Below are 26,428 nucleotides of genomic sequence, written 5' to 3'. Positions count from 1 at the left end.
TTTTGCCAATGTTTACTGACACCGGCCATATTCAGCCTGTGTTGAGCGATCGTACATTTCTCAGCTACGTCTATCAGTTGTTGCAGTGACATTCTATTGAAATGGTTACTTGCATAGTGGAGTCTTTTGTTAAGCCATGTAGCTAGCTAGGTAAACAATGAACCATTATCCCAGCTCATGGTGTTAGTACCCTGCATGAATCTACAGGTAGCTAACCAACCAGGTTCAATGTTAGCTAGCTAGCTAACATTAGGCTATAACTAGCAAAGCAAAAGGTATGCATAATAAGATCATGCATGTAAGGTTAGCTAGTAAGCCAGGCAGCCAGCTAACGCTAGCTAACAGCACACTTTAACTTGAAATGAAAACAACTTTCTGAAAAAATTAGAAACGTGTCATATCTGAAAATGTAGCTAGTTAGACTATCTTACCTGTATACATCATGGATGGAAGCTTCTCCTTGTCACGGATGCCATGGTTGCCCTTAGTTTGAAGATGTAATCCGGAGACAGGTGTTTTCTCCATCTCCTTAGCAATCATACTCTATTTCCACTGATTTCAAAACTCGGTCCTCCAGAAAGTGTAAAGCAACACTTATGCATTAAGAACACATGCTCTTTCCATGCCATAGACTGACCAGGTGAATCCAGGTGAAAGCTGTGATCCATTATTGATGTCAGTTGTTAAATCCACTTCAATCAGTGTAGATGAAGGTGGGGTGAACAGGTTAAAGAAGGATTTTAAGCCTTGAGACAATTGAGACATGGATTCTGAGCATCAAATCGGATTGTATGTTTCACATGCGCCGAATACAACAGGTGTAGAACTTAACGTGAAATGCTTTACTTACAAACCCTTAACCAACTAAGCAGTTTTAAGAAAAATAAGACTTTAAGAAAAATATCAACTAAATAAACTAAACAAAAAAATAAAAGAGAAACAATAAAATAACAATAAAATAACATTCAATATTGTCTTGGTAAGCATGAATAATTAATGAATTAGAAAAAATTTATAAAAACTTCATTCTACTTGGACATCATGGGGTATTGTGTATAGGCCAGTGACACAACATCTCCATTTAATAAATGTTAACTTCAGGCTGTAACACAACAAAATGTGGGAAAAATCAAGGGGTGTGAATACTTTCTGAAGGCAATGTATATCCTACTACCAGTCACTTTGTATGTATAAACCTCAACCACTCCAGTACCCCTGCACATTGAATAAGGTACTGCCATTGACCTGTATATACTTGCATTCTCATGTTTCTTCAACTTATAGTGTGCTTCCTCTGTGTTTTTTAAAAATGTGATGTTTTATTATTATCTATGTTATTATTATTATCATCACTGCAAGAGCTCTCAAGTAAGAATTTCACTGTACTGTTTTACACCTGTTGTATCCTGTGCATGTCGCGAATAAACGTAGAATCTTGAAACACACACACACATTACCTGAGAACAAAGATCTGTCAAAGTCAAACTTTACAATGCAACCACATCTGCTGACTGTTAGACAAGGAAAACATTTAGAAGATTTTGTGAAAAGGTGGGAAAATTGTTTTGTGTCCTTACATGCAAAACAGTCTTTTGTTACACAAGGACTAGGCTCCAGGCGTCACACTGTGTTTCACTGATAAAGCAGACTGTCATCTCTGTCAGTGAACAAACACCTACCTCTGCTTTGGCTGTGTGCCTCTCATACTGAATCACCCAGGGAATTAGAGATGAATTATCCTAGACCAATTATTATTATCCACATGTAGTATCTAATGCCTTTAATGCCTCACAGAGGACCAGGTAGAGTTGGGATACCTATTTACTCTGATATGCATATTACCTATTATGTACATTTGTCATGTGATCTGATATTTATCATGTTTATGTAACAGTATAACTTTAGTCCGTCCCCTCGCCCCTACCCCTACTCTCTGCCCACAGACAACAGTCACCCACGAAGCATCGTTACCCATCGCTCCACAAAAGCCGTGGCCCTTGTAGAGGGGAACATCTACAAACACCTGTTTGATCAAATAAATATGTTTCTAATCTGAAGAATTAGTCTACGGAGATCATATGAGATTGAAGAGATAAGCTTCATACTTTATGCTGTGGGAACTTCTTCCCTCTTCTTTGATCTGTAGTCTACACTGTGCTTTTGGCCAGTTACTATGGTGAGAGAAACTAGTTTCAGGACTTCAACACTGATGAGAAATCTATCTGACCAACTGCAGTGGCTCTTTGAGAGAGGAGTTGGGACAGAACCCTCTGTCCTCACTTTAAATCAGAACGGCTGGGACTGTCCATTCATGCCAGGCATTGAGACCCTGATATACACCCTGTTACTTTCGGATCCAGTGACACTACTGGGTCTGGGATGGACAGATTTTAAATGGGTTGTTCAGGTTGCTCAGGACTGAAATTCTACTTTGGTGAAAGCAAGGAATGTGTACTCAAATATAATCAATCAGCTATCCACCTCCATAGTGCGAGGTTCATTTTTCAATTCCAGGCAGGGTTGTCCCTTGTTATTTGGCAGAGAACAGTACAACAGAGCCTGGAGGCTGGTGTCCTTGCTTCTTCTTCCCTGATCTTTGTTTTGGGTGACGCAAACATCAATGTAATCCTTCGGTTTATGCTTCATCTGACAATAATAGCTACAATAGCTATCCCCCAGGTTGTTTTTGGAAGAAGATTTGAAAGGAATTTCAAGGGAATATGATTCATATTATAGAATAATGTGATAAATAACTACCACCTCAGGGTGGTAAACATTAGTCCATAAGCATGCATCCCTATATGGTCAAATATGAATTATTAGTCCTGTCTACTATATGCCAGTTAGACTAACACAACTACCATGAATTACACGTGTAGACTATACCTTTCAGCTACCCATTAACTACACAAAATACGAAATGTTTACTGAGGCTACAAACTTTCCATGAATCAGCTATGAAATTGTCCTATGACATCACCTTGAGCATGAGATCACTCCACTGATGTAAGGTAAATATAGGCCTAAACATAATGAACCTTTTTCCATTTTAATAATGTGACATCGTACTCATAAGCAATTTCATGATAATTGTTCCCGTTTTTAATGATCATGTTATTGTAAATGCCTATGGGGCAAAATTATATTAATACGTTGTACTTTTATTAGACAAATTTCTACTTAATTGTGATTTGTTAATAATGTTATGTTGTATTGAACTTTTTATTTTATTATAATAGTGCTTTTAATGCGTATTGCAAGTGTTATTATTTGGTGCGGGATAGTTCCGGTGACGGTATTGGCTCACGCCACACCCTTCTCCAAATAGAGTATAGCGTTCGTTGTGGCGCCTTTCAGTAACCTTCATATCGGGTATAGGGGACAGCTCTGGTGAGACACACCGGACTTGAATGATAAGGAATTGTAGCTGCCTTCCAACAATGTTATAACCGTTTTTTTTTATACAGTCTATAACAGAGTAACGTATTATCTCTCATTTGTATTTGTGATAGATCGAGGCAAACTATTGGCTACTTATAAAGACTCAAACTTCGGTATTTGTACCCTAGTGATTCGCGGACCGGATAACTATCGGTTACTGTGCGGGACAGTGGCGATTCAGAGAGGAACCAAGATATCAAGTAAGGAAAACTATTAATTATTTTTCACTTTGACATTTTTTTGTGAGATATAGCCTAGACTACTATCCGCTACTCTCAAGATCACCACAACATTCCCATGAATATTTGTGGTCCATGTGTGAGAACGCAAGCGGATTCTCATCTTGATCTCTCTTGAAGTCTCTCAACTGGGAAGAAAGGCTACTGCTGATTTGTTTCTGCGTATCTATAAAGTGTTTAAACAAATGCCTTTGTTTGAGTCTTCTCATTTATCCAGGCTGTTTGCCTATAGCCTATATATGCATAGGCCTACATGTATTTCTGGTTAAAGATTGCAAGTTAAACAAACTCTTATAGCCATTTGCAATTTCAAGTTTGAAGTTTTATTAGTCGTATGTATGGGATACACATGGTATACACGTCCACGAATTGTTTACTTGCAGGTTCATTCTCGACAATGCAACAATAATAATAAATAATAAAATATAAACAAAGTAAATATCTCAGTAGAATGAACATTTTTAGCATAAGTATAATACAGGAATGCACAATTTTTAGTCTTATCTTCAAATCAAATGTATTGGTCATATGAGATGGGTGATGCAATATGTAAACACAATTTAAAAGTGACTAAGATAACAGAATATTGTGGAGTTCAGTTTATGCGTATGAGATGAGTAATGCTAGATACGGAAACATGATTAAAGTGGCTAGTGATCCATTTCTAAAAGTGGCCAGTGATCCATTTCTAAATCTATGTCTATAGGCATCTCCTATAGCCTCTCATGTGCTAGTGATGGCTGTTTAGCAGTCTGATGGCCTTGAGATAGAAGCTGTTTTTTCAGTCTCTCGGTCCCAGCTTTGATGCACTTGTACTGACCTCGCCTTCTGGATGATAGCGGGGTGAACAGGCCGTGGCTCTGGTGGTTGGTGTCCTTGATGATCTTTTTGGCTTTCCTATGGCATTGGGTGCTGTAGGTGTCCAGGAGGGCAGGAATTTTGTTCCCGGTAATGCGTTGGGCAGACCGCACCACCCACTGGAAAGCTTTGCGGTTGTGGGTGGTGCAGTTTGCGGTACCAGGCGGTGATACAGCCCGACGTGATGCTCTCAATTGTGCATCTGTAAACGTTTGTGATGGTTTTAGGTGTTAAGCCAAATTTCTTTAGCCTCCTGAGGTTGAAGAGGCGCTGTTGCGCCTTCTTCACCACACTGTCTATGTGGGTGGACCATTTCAGTTTGGAAGTGATATGTACGCCGAGGAACTTGAAGCTTTCCACCTTCTCCACTGCGGTCTCGTTGATATGGATGGGGGTGCTCCCTCTGCTGTTTCCTGTAGTCCACTATCATCTCCTTAGTTTTGTTGACATTGAGTGAGAGGTTGTTATCTCATCGTTGTTGGTAATCAAGCCTACTACTGTTGTGTCACCCTCTCATATTTAGAGGAAGGGGGGATTGGGGAACATGTGTTTAAATTGTGCAGTATTTATCGATCATAACAAGAGATTGGTAGCAGCAGTTGTGATGTGTGTGTAGCGTGTGTGTGTGTGTGTGTGTGTGTGTGTGTGTGTGTGTGTGTGTGTGTGTGTGTGTGTGTGTGTGTGTCAGTGGCAGTGGCAGTCGTTGCCGATGACTCTCATTTATATTCCATTCACCCAGTTCAATGTAACATTGATAGGTTTAGGCTACTACATGATACTCATCATGAGGTTGCTACAACCTAGCCAATGAATGAAAGTTTACAACGTAGGTGCACATCTAACTGATTTAGGGTGTAATCATTAGTCCAAAAGTTGAAAAGGAGACTTTCCATTGGACAAAGTCATAGCATCCACATAAAAAAACAGCATGATCACACCCTCTCTTCTCACTTTTTCTCTTCGCTTGTGGACTTCAGTGCATGACAAATCAGCTGTCTGTGACCAGACTGTAAAACCTTTCTAAGCCATATCATGACCGCTAACTGCTACACATAGCCTACATCGTTGTCACCATATTAACGTCATAGTCAACATAGCTACTTGAACTAATGTGTTAGTTAACATGCTACAATCATGCATTACAGTGTACGGTCAGAAATCAGTTTAGCAGTTGCACTGGTGGGCCCCGGTGGCAATAAATTAATAAAACCAAAATCTTACCTTGACTTGGAAGAGTTCCAGTGTTGGATAGCCATAGCCAGCTAGCTAATATTGCATCCATCTCTGTTTTAGCCAGGTGTTTGAGTAGGCTAAACTAGATAGCTGCATCTGCTAGGTAAGTGAAAGTGAAAGTAAAAACAAATACAACCAAATATATCTCTCTCTCTCTCTTGCTTTTCCTTAATTTTGGAAGAAAGTTAGTTTTTATAAAAAAATGTGTAATAGTGAAACGTTAAAGTTAACCTTTTTAGATAAAACTATACTAAATATATTCACGTCACCAAATAATTGATTAAACCACACTGTTTTGCAATGAAGGTCAACAGTAGCCTCAACGGCACTCTGTAGGGTGGCACCCGGAGGACAGCTAGTTTCCGACCTCCTTTGGATACATTGACTTCAATACAAAACCTAGGAGGCTTGTGGTTTTCACCCCCTTCCATAGACATATACAGTAATTATGACAACTTCCGGAGGACATCCTCCAACCTATCAGAGCTCTTGCAGCATGAACTGACATGCTTATTGTCATCGGGGCCTGTGGTGTAACTGCTAAACTGCTTGCTAACTGTACACTGCACTGCATGATGATTGGTTTACTAACGCGTTAGTTCTAGTAGCTATGTTGACTTGACGTTAGCTAATATGGTGACAAAGATGTAGGCTTGTGTAATGGTTATGATATGAAGGTTTGGCTTGTACATTTTTTCCCCACCTGGTCACAGACTGCTGATGTGTTGTGCACTGAAGTCCACAAGCGAAGGGAAAAGGTGAGAGGAGGAGAGAGCATAGATGCGAGAAGGCATTTTCCAAGCTTACAGGGATCATGCTGTTTGTATGTGGCTGCTATGAAAGTAAGGTTGTGCAGACATGGCGATACTCGTATTCATAATCGTATCCGTAAATTGACAGTTGATTGGCGGATCGGATGATCGTCGTGATCGGAAAAAATAGAAGCGCTTTAATGTGCTCCTAATGTGCATTTTTTTTTGCAGATTTGGAGCACATTAAAGCGCTTCTGTTTTTTCCGCACACACATAGCAGTGTGCAGAAGGGTGGATGTGTTTGTCTGTGTCTGTGTCCCAATCAGCGGGCTAACAAGTTTGCTGTCACTCAGTTAGAATGCGCATTAGTTTCATATTTTTTCCGGTACCCTTGCACCACTTCTTAGATATTATGCACGATGATAGCTTGACAGCAACATCCTTGCCATGTGATTTATCATAGTAACAGGAAGCAGCATTGTAAATGATAAGACTGAAAACATGCAAGGAAAAGCGATCGGGTGAATTTATGATGCTTAGTGGACAGAGAAATACAACTTCACTCTATCCAATCAGAGCAGCAGGATCAACGTACACCCCGCCCTTCTCTTTACAGACAGGCAAACTAGCCAGTTTAGTTATTTAGACCGTGCATGAATGACTCAAAGATAGTACGGCGTTGTTTAGAAACTCTGACTGACTGACTGACTGACATGAGAAAGATGCTTGCTGGCACCCGAAAATAACTTTTCTTCCCCAGATCACGGATAATTACAAAAAATACTCGGATCTTAATCGTATCCAGAAAATGTCCCATATCTGTGACGATACTCGTTTTGTCCGACTATCCGGCACATCATGATATGAAAGCGAACTATTCCTGCGTGTGATCAGGGGTGTATTCATTCTGTCGATTCGGTTGAAATACCTTCCTTAAACGGAAGCAAACAGAACAAAACGGCGATAAACATAACTGAATTGGTCCAACAGAAAGTCTGGTTTGAAACTGTTGGACTAATGAATACAACCTAGATCAGCCACAGTAGATGCTGGCAAGATTGTGCGAGGCGGTATTGAATATGTCACTGTCTGTCACCTTGATTACTCAAATTTCTCTCCACGCACCTACGTTGTAAAATGTTATTCATAGGTTAGGTTGTAGCAACCTCATGATGGATGTAGAGAAAATTAGAGTATCATGTAGTAGCCAAAACCTATTGATATTACATTGAACTGTCTGAATAACCATAACATTTTTTTTGCCTTATTACAACCCATGTTGTGATAGTTGCGTTGTTTGCTCTATAACCTGCTAGTTCATATACCTTGCCACTGTGATATATATAGGCTTTAGGCTGAGACAAGTAAGACACATTGGCAGAATAAATTCAACCACACCTGTGTTTCATCACAAAACCGGAGAGCAACATCTGTCCGGTGAAGTCCACAAAGCATATTGCATGTAACAAACAGTTACATGACTTACAGCATGGTCAAGCAAGTTCACCTTTCCGACATTTTCAGACTACTAATTAACTATTGATTTTAGAACCATGGAGAGTTAGGCTGCCGCAAGTCGCAAAGAAAACGGTAGCTGCCTCCAATATTCCAGCACCATTTCAACTTTAACATTTCGACATCATCAACTCACCTCTGCTTAGTCTAATACAGTGACAACTAAAAGATACCAAACAGAATTGAGTCCAATCACCAATCCAACATGTTGACTCAACCTACTTGTAGAGAAGCCAATACCATCCTCCTCTCTTTCATGTTGCCAAAACGGTCTATGACTCTGTCATACAGTACACGCTTTTATTTTTTTGTTGTCCTAGGTTACCTGGCTAAAATGCTTGCTCGCTAGCCCAACTTCCTTTCATGGGCAACGGTGAGCCAGGTAGTTAACATTCATCTACTACATCTGGCCACATATTGAACTTCCATCCTCTCAGGCAAGAATCCCTGTCAAAATTGGCAGTATAATCATTGGCCAGCACGGAGAATGAAGTAAAGCCAAGTAAAGTTCAAATCCCTATCTCCATCCAATTGCTAATTTAGGAAAGGGGCCATTGTAGCTAGGCACTGCATCTCAGTGCTAGAGGTGTCACTACAGACCCTGGTTCGGAAATTATGAAACACAGAGAGACGAAAGATACATTATTTAATGTTTTGGCATCCATGAATACACACCACTGAGGTACAGGGAATCAGTGGTCAGTTCCTCCATGCGTAAAGAATGTCTTGGAAGTCCCTTGAGAGGAGGGAACTGCTTTAGTTGAGAAATCAACCAGGATTTCCTCCCGGTGATGCAAGCCCCAGAACACAGAGTTTGGAACTGGTTCAACCCCTTGACTAATTGGGAAGTGGCAAAATTCCAGAGAGTTTTACTTGTGAGAAACCAAGATTACACTGTGACTCACTGGCTTGGCGGAGTATGTTTTTAAGCTATACTCCCAGGGGCTTGCAATCGAGAGGCTGAGATTTGTGTGACAAAAAACAGGCTTCACACCTTTATAGGTTAATCTACACTGACATTCTGGCTCTGGATGAAATTCAATCAGCAACCAAAATTAGATTTGAGAGATTTGATTTGGCCAGTGGTCTATGCGTAAATATGCATGAGGTGCCTATTCCAATGTGGGCCACAAATCTAGATTAACATTCATTACTTTTCTGGTAATTTGATTATTTGTGATAGGCCTACTGTCATATCTTGTTATTGTCACTTGCAGAGTACAACTTGTTTTGATATGTGATCTAATGAAAATGAGGCATGAGGCTTGTGTGTACCAGCACGGGTTGTCATTGAAAGGATTCACTTTTGTTTTTAATGTAGAGCATGATCGTGCCCAGTGCTTCCTTCTCATCATTATGCTGATAGTCGTTTGATATACACACACACACACACACACACACACACACACACACACACACACACACACACACACACACACACACACACACACACACACACACACACACACACACACACGTTGTTATAGCTCACTGAATAACACCTAGGCCTGCTTGTTATCGTTCAGTAACACAAGTCATTCCTATGGATGGTTTAGGATTAGGCCACTCAGCTCTCATCTGCAGGTGGTCACTTGGTAGAGCTGGGCAGCTGTCCGTCGTACTGTATTGTAACCTAGGATGTTATTGTTTTGATCCAGAGAACCAATGAATGAATGGATGTAGTCATTAATCTGTGTTCGTGTTTGGAGTCATTTTCATGAATTAATTTTCATGAACTTGCATGCTAAGGGTAGGAGGCTGTTGATGTTTGGTATGGGAAGCAGGTTCCTAGACCAGGTGAAAATACCTTCTCAATTACTAAGTGGGTAGAATAGGCCTAGCTCTGTGATCACCTTACTATCACTTTACTTCAGAAAAGATTAAGTAAACCACACACAACAATCCATTTACATTTACCATTTGGATGTGCTTGTTGAGGTAGTTTGATGACGGGCTCATCATATGCTGCGCATGAGCGCCGTGACTGTAAAAAGCGTGCCATTTCCCCTACATACAAATTCACAGGTCGGACAAAATGTGTAGCCTATCTCACGCTCCATACTGAAAACATGCTGCTGAATGTTTTACAGCATTTGTTGCCACTAACATCAAATTGATTAGGCTGTATGTCGCATTGGTCCCGAAAACACTGCAAACAGTTTGCGAATGCTATGACAGAGATTCATGTCTATTGTCAAAGCAGACCACGATTTGGCTACACGTTCTTGTCTCAGCCATATCCCCTATAGCTCAGCTCATTACAGTAATGTCTTTGTTTATATTTTCCCTGGCTCTTCCCAGTTCTATTAATCTTGAGTTATCATTCCAGAATGATTTGAGTCATCCATGGGCAGTCTAATGAACTAAACTGGCTAGTTTGCCTGTCTGTAAAGAGAAGGGAGGGCTGTACGTTGATCCTGCTGCTCTGATTGGATAGAGTGAAGTTGTATTTCTCTGTCCGCTCCGGAGGGATGTAAAGGTGTGCGTGCGCGCTGGGGACCCCTGGTAATAGTTTGGGAATGAGCCTATAAATGATCCCCGCAGCAGCAGGGGAGGTACTTATGGGAAGAGTTTGAGGTTCCTCATAGGAGGAAGATGAGGATCATCCTCCTCAGTGAATTTCTGAGAAGTAAAAATAGTGAAACATTAAAAAGTTACCCTTTTTAGACAAAACTATACTAAATGTGTTCACATGTCACCAAATAATTGATTAAAACACTGTTTTGCAATGAAGGTCTACCTTAGCCTCAACAGCGCTCTGTAAGGTATCATTGTGTAGCCGGAGGACAGCTAGTTTCCGGAACTCTTCCAAGTCAAGGTAAGCTTTTGGTTTTATAAATGTATTGCCACTGGGGCCCACCTGTGTAACTGCTAGTAACAACATTTGAAGTTGGAAGTTTACATACACTTACATACACATTAAAACAAATTTTTCAACCACTCCACACATTTCTTGTTAACAAACTATAGTTTTGGCAAGTCGGTTAGGACATCTACTTTGTGCATAACACAAGTCATTTTTCCAACAACTGTTTACAGACAGATTATTTCACTTATAATTCACTGTATCACAATTCCATTGGGTCAGACGTTTACATACAGTAAGTTGACTGTGCTTTTAAACAGCTTGGAAAATTCCAGAAAATTAGACCTCCACAAGTCTGGTTCATCCTTGGGAGCAATTTCCAAACACCTGAAGGTACCACAATCATCTGTACAAACAATAGTACGCAGTATAAACACCATGGCACCATGCAGCCGTCATACCGCTCAGGAAGGAGATGCGTTCTGTCTCCTAGAGTTGAACGTACATTAGTGTGAAAAGTGCAAATCAATCCCAGAACAACAGCAAAGGACATTGTGAAGATGCTGGAGAAACATGTACAAGAGTATCTATATCCACAGTAAAAACGAGTCCTATATCGACATAACCTGAAAGGCCGCTCAGTAAGGAAGAAGCCTGTGCTCCAAAACCGCCATAAAAAAGCCAGACTGATTTGCAACTGCAGATGGGGACAAAGATCGTACTTTTTGGAGAAATGTCCTCTGGTCTGATGAAACAAAAATAGAACTGTTTGGCCATAACGACCATCGTTTTGTTTGGAGAAAAAGGGGGAGGCTTGCAAGCTGAAGAACACCATCGCAACCGTGAAGCACGGGGGTGGCAGCATCATGTTGTGGGGGTGCTTTGCTGCAGGAGGAACAGGTGCACTTCACAAAATAGAATGCATCATGAGGAAAGAAAATTATGTGGATATATTGAAGCAACATCTCAAGACATCAGTCAAGAAGTTAAAGCTTGGTTGCAAATGGGTCTTCCAAATGGACAATGACCTCAAGCATACTTCCAAAGTTGTGTCAAAATGGCTTAAGGACAACAAAGTCAAGGTATTGGAATGGTCATCACAAAGCCCTGACCTCAATCCTACAGACAATTTGAGGCCTACAAACCTGACTCAGTTACACCAGTTCTGTTATGAGAAATGGGCCAAAATTCACCCAACGTATTGTGGGAAGCTTGTGGAAGGCTACCCGAAAAGTTTGACCTAAGTTAAACAATTTAAAGGCAATGCTACCAAATACTAATTGAGTGTATGTAAACTTCTGACCCACTGGGAATGTGATGAAAGAAATAAAAGCTGAAATAAATCATTCTCTCTCCTATTATTCAGACATTTCACATTCTTAAAATAAAGTGGTGATCCTAACTGAGCTAAAACAGGTAATTTTTACAAGGATTAAATGTCAGGGATTGTGAAAAACTGAGTTTAAATGCATTTGGCTAAGGTGTATATAAACTTCCGACTTCAACTGTATGTTGACTTGACGTTAGCTAATATGGTGACATTGATGTAGGCTGTATGTAGCGGTTAGCCTTTAAGATATGACGTTTTGACTTGGAAAGTTATTTTTACCGGGCACAGACAGCTGATGTGTTGTGCACACTTAAGTCCACAAGCAAAGGGAAATGGTGAGAGGAGGAGAGTGCGTAGATGCGAGAAGGTATTGTCCAAGCTGTTTGAATGTGGCTGCTACGAAAGGGAACTGTGTAAGCGCGTGATCCGGGGTGTATTCATTCCACTGATTCTGTTGAAAAGCATTTCTTAAATGGAAGCAAACAGAACAAAACGGCGATAAACATACCTGAATTTGTCCAATAGAAACTCTTGTTTGCTACTGTTGGACTAATGATTACACCCTAGATCAGCTAGATGCAGGCAAGATTGAGCAAGGCGGTATTGAATGTTCCAATGTCTGACACCTTGAGCACTCAAATTTCTCTCCACCTCTGTACCTACAGTACGTTGTAAAATGTTATTCATAGGCTAGGTTGTAGCAACAACATCATGGGTATAGGGAACATTTTAGTATCATGTAGTAGCCTAAATCTGTCGATGTTACAATGAGCTGGGTGAATGGAATATGAATGACAGTCATCCAATATGCTGTAAAAGAAATAAGAATAAAAAAAATAATCATCCTCCCTCATCTTTAACAGCACCGACTTCCACTGTTCTTATAATGGTGTTTATTGAGATGTTTTCCTTTCTTAATACTTGCCTCCTGTGCCTACCTTGGCTTTCAGACACAGTACCCCTCAACACAATCCAGACGTTGATGGAAACACTAGAAACTAAATGGAAGGCGCCTCTCAGACTGTTGTTGTGGCACTCAGCTGGAAGCAAAGCAAATTGGACCCACTCCAATTTGCCTACCTCTCCAACAGATCCACGGAAGATGCCATTTCCAACGCTTCTCACACGGCCTTAACACATCTGGACAAGAGGAACACCTATGTGAGAATGTTGTTCATTGACTTCAGTTCAGCATTCAACACTATTCTTCCCTCCAAGCGTGACACCAAGCTCAGAGCCCTGGGTCTTGACTCCACCCTCTGCAGCTGGATCTTGGAATTCCTGACGGGCAGACCATAAACTGTGAATATTGGACCATAAGCTGTGAGGATTGGCAACAACACCTCCTCCCAGGGGCCCCCCAGGGGTGTGTCCTCAGCCGTCTGCTGTACTCCCTTGTCACCCACAACTCCGTTGCTTTGCACAGCACCAACTCCATCATCAAGTTTGATGACGACACCACGGTTGTAGGACTGATAACCAAAAATGATGAGTCAGTCTATAGGGAGGAGGTAAGTGAACTGGCATTGTGAAGCCAGGACAACTACCTCGCCCTCAATGTCAGCAAAACAAAGGAGTTGATTGTTGACTTCAGGAAGCAGAGGGTGGAACATGCCCTGATCCACATCAACGGGATTGCTGTAGAGAGTAGAGGTCAACCGATTATGATTTTTCAACGCCGATACCGATTATTGGAGGGTCAAAAAAGCCGATACCGATTAATCGGCCAATTTTTATATATTTGTAATAATGACAATTACAACAATACTGAATGTACAATGAAACCTTTTATTTTAACTTAATATAATACACAAATAAAATCTATTTACCTCAAATAAATAATGAAGCATGTTCAATTTGGTTTAAATAATTTAAAAACACAGTGTTGGAAAGTAAAAGTGCAATATGTGCCATGTAAAAAAGCTAACGTTTAAGTTCCTTGCCCAGAACACGAGAACATATTAAAGCTGGTAGTTCAATATTCCCAGTTCGTCAATGTTCCCAGTTAAGAAGTTTTAGGTTGCAGTTATAGGAATTATGACACGTCAACTATTTCCCTCTATACCATTTGTATTTCATATACCTTTGACTATTGGATGTGCTCATAGGCACTTTAGTATTGCCAGCCTAATCTCGGGAGTTGATAGGCTTGAAGTCATAAACAGCGCTGTGCTTCAAGCATTGCTAAGAGCTGCTCAGCAAACGCAGTAAAGTGCTGTTTGAATGAATGCTTACGAGCCTGCTGCTGCCTACCACCGCTCAGTCAGACTGCTCTATCAAATATCAAATCATAGACTTAATTATAATAAACACACAGAAGTACGAGCCTTTGGTCATTAATATGGTCAAATCCTTTCAGTGAAATACAGAACCATTCTGTATTGTGTTGAACAGGTGGCAACCCTAAGTCTAAATATTGCTGTTACATTGCACAACATTCAGTGGTATGTCATAATTATGTAAAATCTGGCAAATTAATTTCATGTTAGGAAGAAACACAGTTTGCAACGAGCCAGGCGGCCCAAACTGTTGCATATACCCTGACTCTGCTTGCACTGAACGCAAGAGAAGTGACAAAATTTACCTAGTTAATATTGCCTGCTAACATGCATTTATTTTAACTAAATATGCAGGTGTAAAAAAATATACTTATGTGTATTGATTTTAAGAAAGGCATTGATGTTTATGGTTGGGTACATTTGTGCAACGAATTAGCTTTTTTCCACAAATGCGCTTTTGTTAAATCAACACCGTTTGGCGAAGTTGAATTAGGCTGTGATTCGATGATAAATTAACAGGCACCGCATTGATTATATGCAACGCAGGACAAGCTAGTTAGCCTAGTAATATCATCACCCATGTGTAGTTAACTGGTGATTATGTGAAGATTGATTGTTTTTTTTATAACATTATAACGTATAACATGCAGCCACAAGGTCCTTTTGACGCTGCACTCGCGTAACAGGTGGTCAGCCTGCCACACAGTTTCCTCGTGGATTGCAATGTAATCGGCCATAATCGGCATCCCAAAAGGCCGATTACCGATTGTTATGAAACCTTAAAATCGGCCCTAATTAATCACCCATGCCGATTAATCGGTCGACCTCTAGTAGAGAGTCAGCAATATTAATTTCCTCGCCGTCCACATCACAGAGGACTTGACGTGGACAAAGAGGGTGCAACAGCATCTCTACTTCCTAAGGCGTGCCACCCTGGGTTATCTCCAAATACTTTTGCTGCACCATCGAGAGTGTCCTGACCAGTTGCATCACGGCCTGATATGGGAATTTCTATGTTCACGACCTCAAGGCCCTCCATTGTGTGGTGTAGACAGCCCAGTACATCACCCACACACCCCAGCCACGAGCTGTTCACTCACTTACTGTCAGGCAGACTTTTTCGGAGCATGAGGTCTCATACCAACATGCTCAGAGACAGTTTCTATCTATTGTACTAGCCATCAGACTGCTGATTACTTGAACTGGACTGACCACCTGCTCTGATTCTCATTACCTTAGCACACATGCACTCACTCACGCACATACCCACACAGACGAACACATATCCACACACACACACACAGACACATACATTCATGCTACACACACATCACAACTTCTGCTACCAGACTCTTGTTATGATTGCTAAATACTGCACAATTCAAACACTTCCTCCCCAATCTTCCCTTCCCCAAAACACGAGTAAATATTGGACAATTAATTGTGATTCCTGTATTATACTTATGCTAAAATGTTTATTCTATTCTACTGAGCCATTTACTTTATGTTCATATTCATATATTCATATTATATTTTATTATTTCTTATTGTTGTTGTTATTATCTGAGTCGCAGTGACATGTCATTTTTAAATCAACATTATTTATTAAAGTACAGACTAAAAATCTACTCAAAAACGATCCTTTGGTATGTTTTCATTGGTCCACTGTTGATACGGTCCCAAAACATTTTGCATGTCAGCAGTCAAGTTTTGATGCGTTTTGCGTCATATGATTTTTTTGTGTGGATTTTTCCTTTAAGATCAGTGCACAAACTGTAAGTCACTCTTGATCAGTCGGTCTGCTAAATTACTCAAATGTAAAATGTGTTGTGTCTTCCCAAATAGTCCCTAAGGTCCTCTCTACCTTTGCTCTCTCCTCAGTGAGAGTCATCACAACTGCAGTGGAGGCCATGCTCGCCAACTAACTCATGAAGACAATGTAAGTATGATTGTGGGCAACACCCAGGCCTTTACAGCAGAATACTGTGGAATACTGTGGTTGTAGTGTGGTCAATCAATCAATCAATCAAATGTATTTATAAAGCTCTTTTTACATCAGCAGATGTCACAAAGTGCTTTATACAGAAACCCAGACTAAAACCCGAAAGAGCAAGCAATGCAGATGTAGAAGCAATGTGGCTAGGAAAAACTCCCTTGAAAGCCAGGAACCTAGGAAGAAACTTTGAGGGGTGGCCGGTCAAATGTTCATAGATGACCAGCAGGGTGAAATAATAATCACAGTAGTTGTAGATGGTGCAACAGGTCAGCACATCAGGAGTAAATGTCAGTTGGCTTTTCATAGCCGAGTATTCAGTGGTAGAGTAGAGCGAGAGAGTTGGAGGGAGAGAGAGGAAGAGGGTCGAAACAGCAGGTCCGGGACAAGATTACGGTTCTATAGCCACAGGCAGGACAACAGGCAGCACGACCAGGTGGACTGGAGACAGGAACAGCCAGAAGTTGTCAGGCCAGGTAGTCCTGAGGCTCAGGTCCTCCGGGAAGGGAGAAAGATCGAGAGAGAGATGGGAGAATTAGAGGAAGCATACCGAAGATCACACAGGACACCAGATAAGACAGGAGAATTACACCAGATAGGACAGACTGACCCTAGCCCCCTGGCACATAGACTATTGCAGCATAGGTACTCGGGGAAACTGTGGCCCCGTCCAAAGATACTCCCGGACAGGGCCAACCAGGCAGTATATAACCCCACACACTTTGCCAAAGGGATATCAACAGACCCTGAGACAAGGCCGAGTATAGCCCACAAAGATCTCTCCCACCGCACTAGCCCGAGGGATGCAAAACCAGACAGGAAGGACACATCAGTGACTCAACATTGTGACTAAAGGCCCTGATGAAGCTTAGTGACACTGCTGACTTTAGTACCTACTGTAAAACACTCTCCTGTTCTCCTGTGAAACTAGTTTTGGGTTGAGTTAGCATTGGGTTGACAAGACTCTCTCTGCTTTCCTCTCCATCTATCTCTCTGTCTCTCTCTTTTATCACATGTTCTCTAACTTGTCTTTCTTTATTCATCCATTTCTCTTTTTATTCACCTGTACATCTTTCCTGATCCCCCTCCCCTCTCTAAATTCCTCCCCATACCATCTCTCATCACTTACAGAACATTTTAAACATTTTATCTCTCCCTCCCTCGCTGGCTCTCGTTCCCTCTTCCTCCTCTCTCTCTCTATCTCTGCAGGATCCTGTCTGCAATGCTAACATTCTTGGTGCATATCCTCATCATCTACCATGGTGAGTTGAGTTCCTTTCCCATTAGAAGAATCGTAACAATCTCACTTGCGTCCATCCACATTACCACCCCTACAACCTCCCGTGGGCAGAATCCTTTGCGTAGACCGAGAGAATCTGCCAAGACTGAATGGGATGCCTTAGATCAGAGCAGCATTAGTTCCGGATATGGCGAAGGCAGTGCTTAATCTGCTTTGCCTCGAGTGCTTTGTGCGTGTGCCCACACGGATCGTAAAGGGGGTTCTGCCTGTAATCGCACAATTTCACTCACTCTACCCTGGAATAATGAATAGCAAACATTTCAGAAGCAACGCCACATGCAGTTACACGTTACGTGTAGTTCCCTAGTGGCTTTTCACCAGAACTAGGCCTAGCCATGTCAGCAAATAGAGTACGGTGCACTTGTATTCGTATACACAGAAACACAGGGCCTCTTCCTATACTTTCACATCCACTACACCAGGGTTTCCTAAACTCGGTCCTCAGGACCCCATGGTGTGCACGTTTAGTTGTTTTGCCCTGGCACTACACAGCTGATTCAAATAATCAACTAATCATCAAGCTTTGATCGTTTGAATCAGCTGTGTAGTGTTAGGGCAAAACAACAAACAGTGTTTCACCTGTTGAAATAGGACCATGTTCAGTATTTACAGTTGAATTCGGAAGTTTACATACACCTTAGCCAAATACATTTAAACTCTGTTTTTCACAATTCCTGACATTTAATCCTAGTAAAAATTCCCTGTCTTAGGTCAGTTAGGATCACCACTTTATTTTAGGAATGACATGTCAGAATAATAGTAGAGAGAATGATTTATTTCAGCTTTTATTTCTTTCATCACATTCCCAGTGGGTCAGAAGTTTACATACACTCAATTAGTATTTGGTAGCATTGCCTTTAAATTGTTTAACTTGGGTCAAACATTTCAGGTAGCCTTCCACAAGCTTCCCACAATACGTTGGGTGAATTTTGATCCATTTCTCCTGACAGAGCTAGTGTAACCGAGTCAGGTTTGTAGGCCTCCTTGCTTGCACACACTTTTTGAGTTATTCCCACAAATCTTCTATAGGACTGAGGTCAGGGCTTTGTGATGGCCACTCCAATACCTTGACTTTGTTGTCCTTAAGCCATTTTGCCACAACTTTGGAAGTATGCTTGGGGTCATTGTCCATTTGTAAGACCCATTTGCAACCAAGCTTTAACTTCCTGACTGATGTCTTGAGATGTTGCTTCAATATATCCAAATGATTTTCCTCCCTCATGGTGCCATCTATTTTGTAAAGTGCTCCAGTCCGTCCTGCAGCAAAGCACCCCCACAACATGATGCTGCCACCCCCGTGCTTCATGGTTGGGATAGGGTGTTCTTCGGCTTGCAAGCTTCCCCCTTTTTCTCCGAACATAACAATGGTCGTTATGGCCAAACAGTTCTATTTTTGTTTCATCAGACCAGAGGACATTTCTCCAAAAAGTACACTCCTTGTCCCCATGTGCAGTTGCAAACTGTAGTCTGACTTTTTTCGGCGGATTTGGAGCAGAGGCTTCTTCCTTGCTGAGCAGGCTTTCTGGTTATGCTGATGTAGGACTCATTTTACTGTGAACATAGATACTTTTGTACCTGTTTCCTCTAGCATTTTCCCAGGGTCTTTTGCTGTTGTTCTGGGATTGATTTGTACTTTTCACACCAAAGTAAGTTCATTACTAGGAGACAGACTGCGTCTCCTTCCTGAGCGGTATGATGGCTGCGTGGTCCCATGGTGTTTATACTTGTGTACTATTGTTTGTACAGATGAACGTGGTACTTTCAGGCATTTGGGAATTGCTCCCAAGGACGAACCAGACTTGTGGAGGTCTACAATTTTTTTTCTGAGGTCTTGGCTGATTTCTTTTGATTTTCCCATGATATCAAGCAAAGAGGCACTGAGTTTGAAGGTAGACCTTGAAATACATCCACAGGTACACCTCCAATTGGCCCAAATGATGTCAATTAGCCTATCAGAAGCTTCTAATGCCATGACATAATTTTCTGGAATTTTCCAAGCTGTTTAGAGGCACATTCAACTTAGTGTATGTAAACTTCTGACCCACTGGAATTGTGATACAGTGAATTATAAGTGAAATAATCTGTCTGTTAACAATTGTTGGAAAAATTACTTGTGTCATGCACAAAGTAGATGTCCTAACCAACTTGCCACAACTATAGTTTGTTCGCAAGAAATTTGTGGAGTGGTTGAAAAACGTGTTTTAATGACTCCAACCTAAGTGAATGGAAACTTCTGACTTCAACTGTATCCTTAAGCTATAGAATCCCTCTGGTAAAGAGTGAGGTTACCAGAGTTTATTCTACTGATGTTCTCTGAACAATAGTATTGCCTTTTTATAATACTTTTGCCAACTTCATGAACATGTCTTGAATTATTGATCTTTTTAATGTATCATTATTGTCAATTAACGTCAATGACCTCCATTTAAATATTTTTGATTCTGCCTAGGAACAAATGCTATTGTAACGGTTGGAAATAAATATTGTGGGGATGGAATACCATGTGAAGAATCAAACCCACAACTCTGGTGTTACCAGCATCATCATGCCACAGCTTCTGCCCTGTGTCTGATGTCATTTCCTGTCAACCATGTTAACTTCCCATTTCTGCCTAAGGTGTTTTGTCTGTGGAGCTTATGCAAGAATCCCCCCATGGAGACATTCTAGAACTTCCCTGGCAGACAGAGCTCTGCTGTGCATCACCCCCAGCCCAGAGTCATCATTGGGGAGAGGGAGTTGACGAGGGATCTGCGGGGTCCAGGAGGGCACCACCTGATCCGGGACACCCACCCCAGTGCCTGTTTAGGAACTCCACAAGCACACTAATACCTCCCCAGGAGACAAATCCCAGTGGAGGTCAGAGTCATGCCCTGTTTTAATGACATTACAGTTACCTGGGTGATAGTTCTCTCTGCTAGTCTTGGGCCCGTATTCACAAAGGATCTTAGAGTAGCAGTGGTGAGCCAGGATCAGTTCTGCCTTTTAAATCATAATGAATAGGAGTGGGGACCTGCTCCTTAATCAGCACTCCTCCTCAGAGATGCTTTGTATATGCTACCGTTAAAAAGTTTGGGGTCACTTAGAAATGTCCTTGTTTTTGAAAGAAAAGCACATTTTTTGTCCATTAAAATAACATCAAATTGATCAGAAATACAGTGTAGACATTAATGTTGTAAATGACTATTGTAGCTGGAAACGGCTGATTTTTAATGGAATTTCTACGTAGGCGTACAGAGGCCAATTATCAGCAACCATCACTCCTGTGTTCCACGTTGTGTTAGCTAATCCAAGTTTATCAGGCTAATTGATCATGAGAAAACCCTTTGGAATTATGTTAGCACAGCTGAAAACTGTTGTCCTGATTAAAGAAGCAATAAAACTGGCATTCTTTAGACTAGTTGTGTATCTGGAGCATCAGCATTTGTGTGTTCGATTACAGGCTGAAAATGGCCAGAAACAAAGAAATTTCTTCTGAAACTCATCAGTCTATTCTTGTTCTGAGAAATTATGGCTATTTCATGTGAGAAATTGCCAAGAAACTGAAGATCTCGTACAACGCTGTGTACTACTCCATTCACAGAACAGTGGAAACTGTCTCTAACCAGAATAGAATGAGGAGTGGGAGGCCCCGGTGCACAACTGGGCAAGAGGACAAGTACATTAGAGTGTCTAGTTTGAGAAACAGATGCGTCACAAGTCCTCAACTGGCAGCTTCATTAAATAGTACCTGCAAAATACCAGTCTCAACCTCTACAGAAAAGAGGCGACTCCGGGGTGTGGGCCTTCGAGGCACAGTTCCTCTGTCCAGTGTCTGTGTTCTTTTACCCATCTTAATCTTTTCTTTTTATTGGCCAGTCTGGGATATGGCTTTTTCTTTGCAACTCTGCTCAGTTGTGCACCGGGACCTCCCACTCCTTTTAATATTCTGGTTAGAGACAGTTTGCGCTGTTCTGTGAAGGGAGTAGTTCACTGAGCTGTGCGAGATCTTCCGTTTCTTGGCAGTTTCTTACATGGAATAGCCTTCATCACCCACAAATGCTGATTGATGCTCTAGATACTCAACTAGTCTAAAGAAGGCCAGTTTTATTGCTTCTTTAATGAGGACAACAGTTTCACCTGTGCTAACATAAGAGAAAAATTGTTTTCTAATGATCAACTAGCCTTTTAAAATGATAAACTTGGATTAGCTAACACAACATGACATTGGAATACAGGAGTGATGGTTGCTGATAATGGGCCTCTGTACGGCCTACGTAGATATTCCATAAACAATCTGCCGTTTCCAGCTACAATAGTCATTTACAACTTTAACAATGTCGACACTGTATTTCTGAATAATTTAATGTTATTTTAATGGACAAAAAATGTGCTTTTCTTTCAAAAACAAGGACATTTCTAAGTGACCCCAAACTTTTGAACGGTAGTTTATACCGGAGGTACACAATACCTGCGTCAGACAGAGTTATTTTGATAATAGGGGGTGAATGAATGAATAACATCTTCCCATTCACTGTGTGTTTAATTCATCAAAGTGGATCCTGAGATAACGTTGGCCAGATTCAAGGACTATTTTTCAGAATATATTCCATGGCGGTTTTACCATGACTGTCCTAATTAGGTGTGGGTTTATTATTTATTTAACTAGGGGTGTGTATGTGTGTGTGTGTGTGCGCGCGCTTGGGGTTGGTGGGTTCATACACTATATATACAAAAGTATGTGGACACCCCTTCAAATTAGTTTATTTGGCTGTTTCAGTAACTCCAATAACTATTCGTAGGGAGCTTCATGAAATGGGTTTCCATGGCCAAGCAGCAGCACACAAGCTTAAGATCACTATGCGCAATGCCAAGTGTCTGCTGGAGTGGCGTAAAGCTTGCCCTGCCTTTGGACTCTGGTGCAGTGGAAACGCGTTTTCTGGAGTGATGAATCACGCTTCAACATCTGACAGTTCGACTGATGAATCTGGGTAACGTGGATGCCAGGCGAACGCTACCTGCCCGAATGCTAAGTGTCAATTGTAAAGTTTGGTGGAGGAGGAACAATGGTCTGGCGCTGTTTTTCATGGTTCGGCCTAGGCCCGTTAGCTACAGAATACAGTGACATTCTAGATGATTCTGTGCTTCCAACTTTGTGACAACAGTTTGGGGAAGGCCATTTCCTGTTTCAGCATGACAATGCTTCTGTACACAAAGCGAGGTCCATACAGAAATGGTTTGTTGAGATCTGTGTGGAAGGACTTGACTGGCCTGTACAGAGCCCTGACCTCAACCCCATCGAACACCTTTGGGATAAATTGGAACGACAACTGCGAGCCAGGCCTAATCGCCTAACGTCAGTGCTCGACCTTGCAAGTCACCTCAGCAATGTTCCAACATCTTGTGGAAAGCCATCCCTGAATAGTGTAGGTTGTTATAGCAGATAAGGGGGGACCAACTCCATATTAATGTCCATGATTTTGGAATGAGACGTTTGACGAGCACGTGTGCACATACTTTTGGTCATGGAAAGAATATTGGGTTTTACAGCGACCAGACAGACAGTCAGACAGACAGTCTTGATGCAAACATGCTAATTAAATCTCTCTCCAGCCACCTGTTGGGACATCCTGTGTCGTGTCGATGAGACCTGGGAAAATGTCATATGTGATCTAAAGCACCGCGCCACTTCTTCAGACACCTCCACTCCTGGGTTGGTGACAATTTGCTTGCAGCGCTTGGTGTGAGTATCAAGTTCAATTTAAAGTCCAGTGTTACTAGATTTCTATTAAATATGACCTATCATTAATGACATTATGAGTGAAATAGGATGACATCATCCTCTATGAGGAAAGAGCAAGCATTTTTGGAACGGTCCATTTGAGATACAAGATGGAGGTGGGTTTTTTTAACAGTTTTTTTATTCAATGTATGCTCTGGCCACAAATACAAGTATAAGATGAGTCAACAATATTGCTTGGGTATGAGTTAACAGAATAATAACATTTAAAAGTGATATTTTCACTGATCAGTTACTATAACTTGCTGCTCCTCTCTAGAGTTTCTCTCCTCTTCCATTACTTTTTGTTATCCCTGTCTAGTGTTGGCCTTGGCCCAAAAACCTACCTGAGGCGATAAGAGCACAGGTGGATGTTTGAGCTGTGTGTGTGTTTGTGTGTGTTTGTGTGTGTGTGTGTGTGCGCGTGCGTGCTTGCTATGAGCCTATTCATCTCCCACAGCAGGGTTAAGCATGTGTGTGTAGGTGAATCTACTGCGGTGCAGGTAGCAGATCAATTATCGGCTGGTTGATAACACACCAGCACCAGGAAAACTGGGATTGCTGGCACCGTGCTAAATAGACAACAACAACACACTACTGTTGTCACTCAATAAGCCTATGATACAGTCATTCAAACAGGATCATTTTGTTCCATACTCAAACAGTATATGAATTGTGTTTGATGTTTTAATGTTTGAATAGTTCAATGTCAACTTGTCAATCAATCAGATGTATCAGCAGTTGTCACAATGACTGTGTTAACACAGGTAGCCCAATTGTGATATTTTGCCAATAATTGGTCTTTTGGCTAATCAGATCAAATATTTTGCTTATAATTGGGCAAAAGATCAGAATCGGGCTGCCTGTGTAAATGCAACCAAAGTGCTTTTACATACTCATTGCTTTCATGTGGATTGCACCTAGCCTGGTCTCAGATGTTTGTGCAATCATTTCAAACATGGCATGACAAGGAATTTCACATGATAGCACAAACAGATCTGGGACCAGGCTAGGTTGCACCCTGACCTGTGATTTGTCTATGATTTCCACACTACACTAGCCTATTATCTTTACTATATGAATGTATATTTATTTAGGCTGACATTTGTGATGAGAACATGTTTGCGTCCCAAATGGCACCCTATTCCCTATGTAGTGCACTACTACAGCTGAAGTCGGAAGTTTACATACACTTAGGTTGGAGTCATTAAAACTAGTTTTTCAACCACTCCACAAATTTCTTGTTAACGAGTTTTGGCAAGTCGGTTAGGACATCTACTTTGTGCATGACACAAGTCATTTTTCCAACAATTGTTTTCCAGACAGATTATTTCACTTATAATTCACTGTATCACAATTCCAGTGGGTCAGAAGCTTACATACACTAAGTTGACTGTGCCTTTAAACAGCTTGGAAAATTCCAGAAAATGATGTCATGACATTAGAAGCTTCTGATAGAATAATTTACATAATTAGAGTCAATTGGAGGTGTACCTGTGGATGTATTTCAAGGTCTACCCTCAAACTCAGTGCCTCTTTCCTTGACATCATGGGAAAATCAAAAGAAATCAGCCAATAATTGTAGACCTCCACAAGTCTGGTTCATCCTTGGGAGCAATTTCCAAACGCTTGAAGGCACCACATTCATCTGTACAAACAATGGTACGCAAGTATAAACACCATGGGACCATGCAGCCGTCTTACCGCTCAGGAAGGAGACGCGTTCTGTCTCCTAGAGATGAACGTACTTTGGTGGGGACCTCCGGCACCTCACTGTCCTGCAGGGGACCAGCTACCACCGGCCTGAGGAGAGAGAAATGAAACGAGGGGTTAATACGATAATAGGAAGGGAGTTGTAATCAATAACACACCTCGTTTATTCTCCTCAGGACTTTAAAGGGCCCTACACACTGCAGACCCAGCTTCCGGCAGGGCAAGCGGAGGGGCAGGTTTTGGGTCAGCACTCCTCTTCTGCCGTCCACTCGCTTGTTGGAGAGATTCCTGGACGGCGCTCCAGGTCTCCTTGGAGCGCAGTACCCATTCCTCCACCGCACTAGCCTCGGTCTGTCTCGGATGCCATGGTGCCAGGACCGGCTGGTACCACAACACACACTGAAAAGGGGACACATTAGTAGAGGAGTGGCATAGTGAGTTCTGGGCCATTTCAGCCCAGGGAATGTATCTCGCCCACTCCCCTGGCCGATCCTGGCAATACGACCGCAGAAACCTACCCACATCCTGGTTCACTCTCTCCACCTGCCATTACTCTCATGGTGATAACCGGAGGTCAGGCTGGCCGATCAGAAACGATGTCCTCCGGCACCCCGTAGTGCCGAAAGACGTGGGTGAATAATGCCTCCGCAGGCAGTCTGTAGGGCTGTAGGGATACCGGGCAACGGGAGGAGACGGCAGGTCTTAGAGAACCGATCCACAATCACCAGAACCGTGGTGTTCCCCTGAGACGGGGGAAGATCGGTCAGGAATCTACGGATAGATGCGACCATGGCCATTGTGGAACGGGGAGGGGTTGTAACTTCCCTCTAGGAAGGTGCCTAGGAGCCTTACTCTGGGCGCTCTGGGCGCCATCTCTACTCCCAGACAGACCCCCCCCAGCACCGATCGGCCGTGTGTCCTCTCCGACCATAGCTGGTGCAGGGGGGGCCTCCTCCTCCGGTACCCCTCGGCACGACCCCTCCCAACTCCATCGGAATGGGAGCGGAGGGGCTGGGTGGTGGAACACACAGGACCCTCTCCGAACGCCCGCGGGCAGCCAGTAGATTGTCCAATCGGATGGACATCTCGATTAGCCCATCCAGGGAAAGAGCGGTGTCCCGACATGCTAGCTCCTTGCGGACGTCCTCCCGGAGACTACACCTGTAGTGGTCAATAAGGGCCCTGTCGTTCCACCCAGATCCTGCTGCCAAGGT

At 42.1% G+C, this 26,428-nt stretch overlaps 1 protein-coding gene across 5 annotated transcripts in view; it reads left to right on the top strand.

The window, feature by feature from the left end:
* The first annotated feature begins 3,346 nt into the window (after positions 1–3,346).
* Positions 3,347–26,428, top strand: part of LOC112250617 (leptin receptor-like) — a 64,318-nt gene continuing 41,236 nt past the window's right edge. For 2 of the 5 annotated variants that reach the window (XM_024420944.2, XM_024420918.1), the window contains exons 1-5: positions 3,363–3,641; positions 16,335–16,392; positions 17,656–17,708; positions 20,363–20,602; positions 23,336–23,465. In XM_024420944.2, the coding sequence (XP_024276712.1) occupies positions 16,382–16,392; positions 17,656–17,708; positions 20,363–20,602; positions 23,336–23,465 (434 nt within the window). In that variant the 5' untranslated portion in view covers positions 3,363–3,641; positions 16,335–16,381. Of the gene's footprint in view, positions 3,642–16,334; positions 16,393–17,577; positions 17,709–20,362; positions 20,603–23,335; positions 23,466–26,428 lie in introns of all 5 variants that reach the window. The other 3 variants (XM_042321277.1, XM_024420927.1, XM_024420936.1) reach the window with 3 other exon arrangements.

This window comes from Oncorhynchus tshawytscha, linkage group LG01 (assembly GCF_018296145.1).
Source record: "Oncorhynchus tshawytscha isolate Ot180627B linkage group LG01, Otsh_v2.0, whole genome shotgun sequence".
Taxonomy (NCBI): Eukaryota; Metazoa; Chordata; class Actinopteri; order Salmoniformes; family Salmonidae; genus Oncorhynchus; species Oncorhynchus tshawytscha.
The sequence above is the reverse complement of the archived record's forward strand: the minus strand, read 5'-3'. Positions and strand labels throughout refer to the sequence as shown.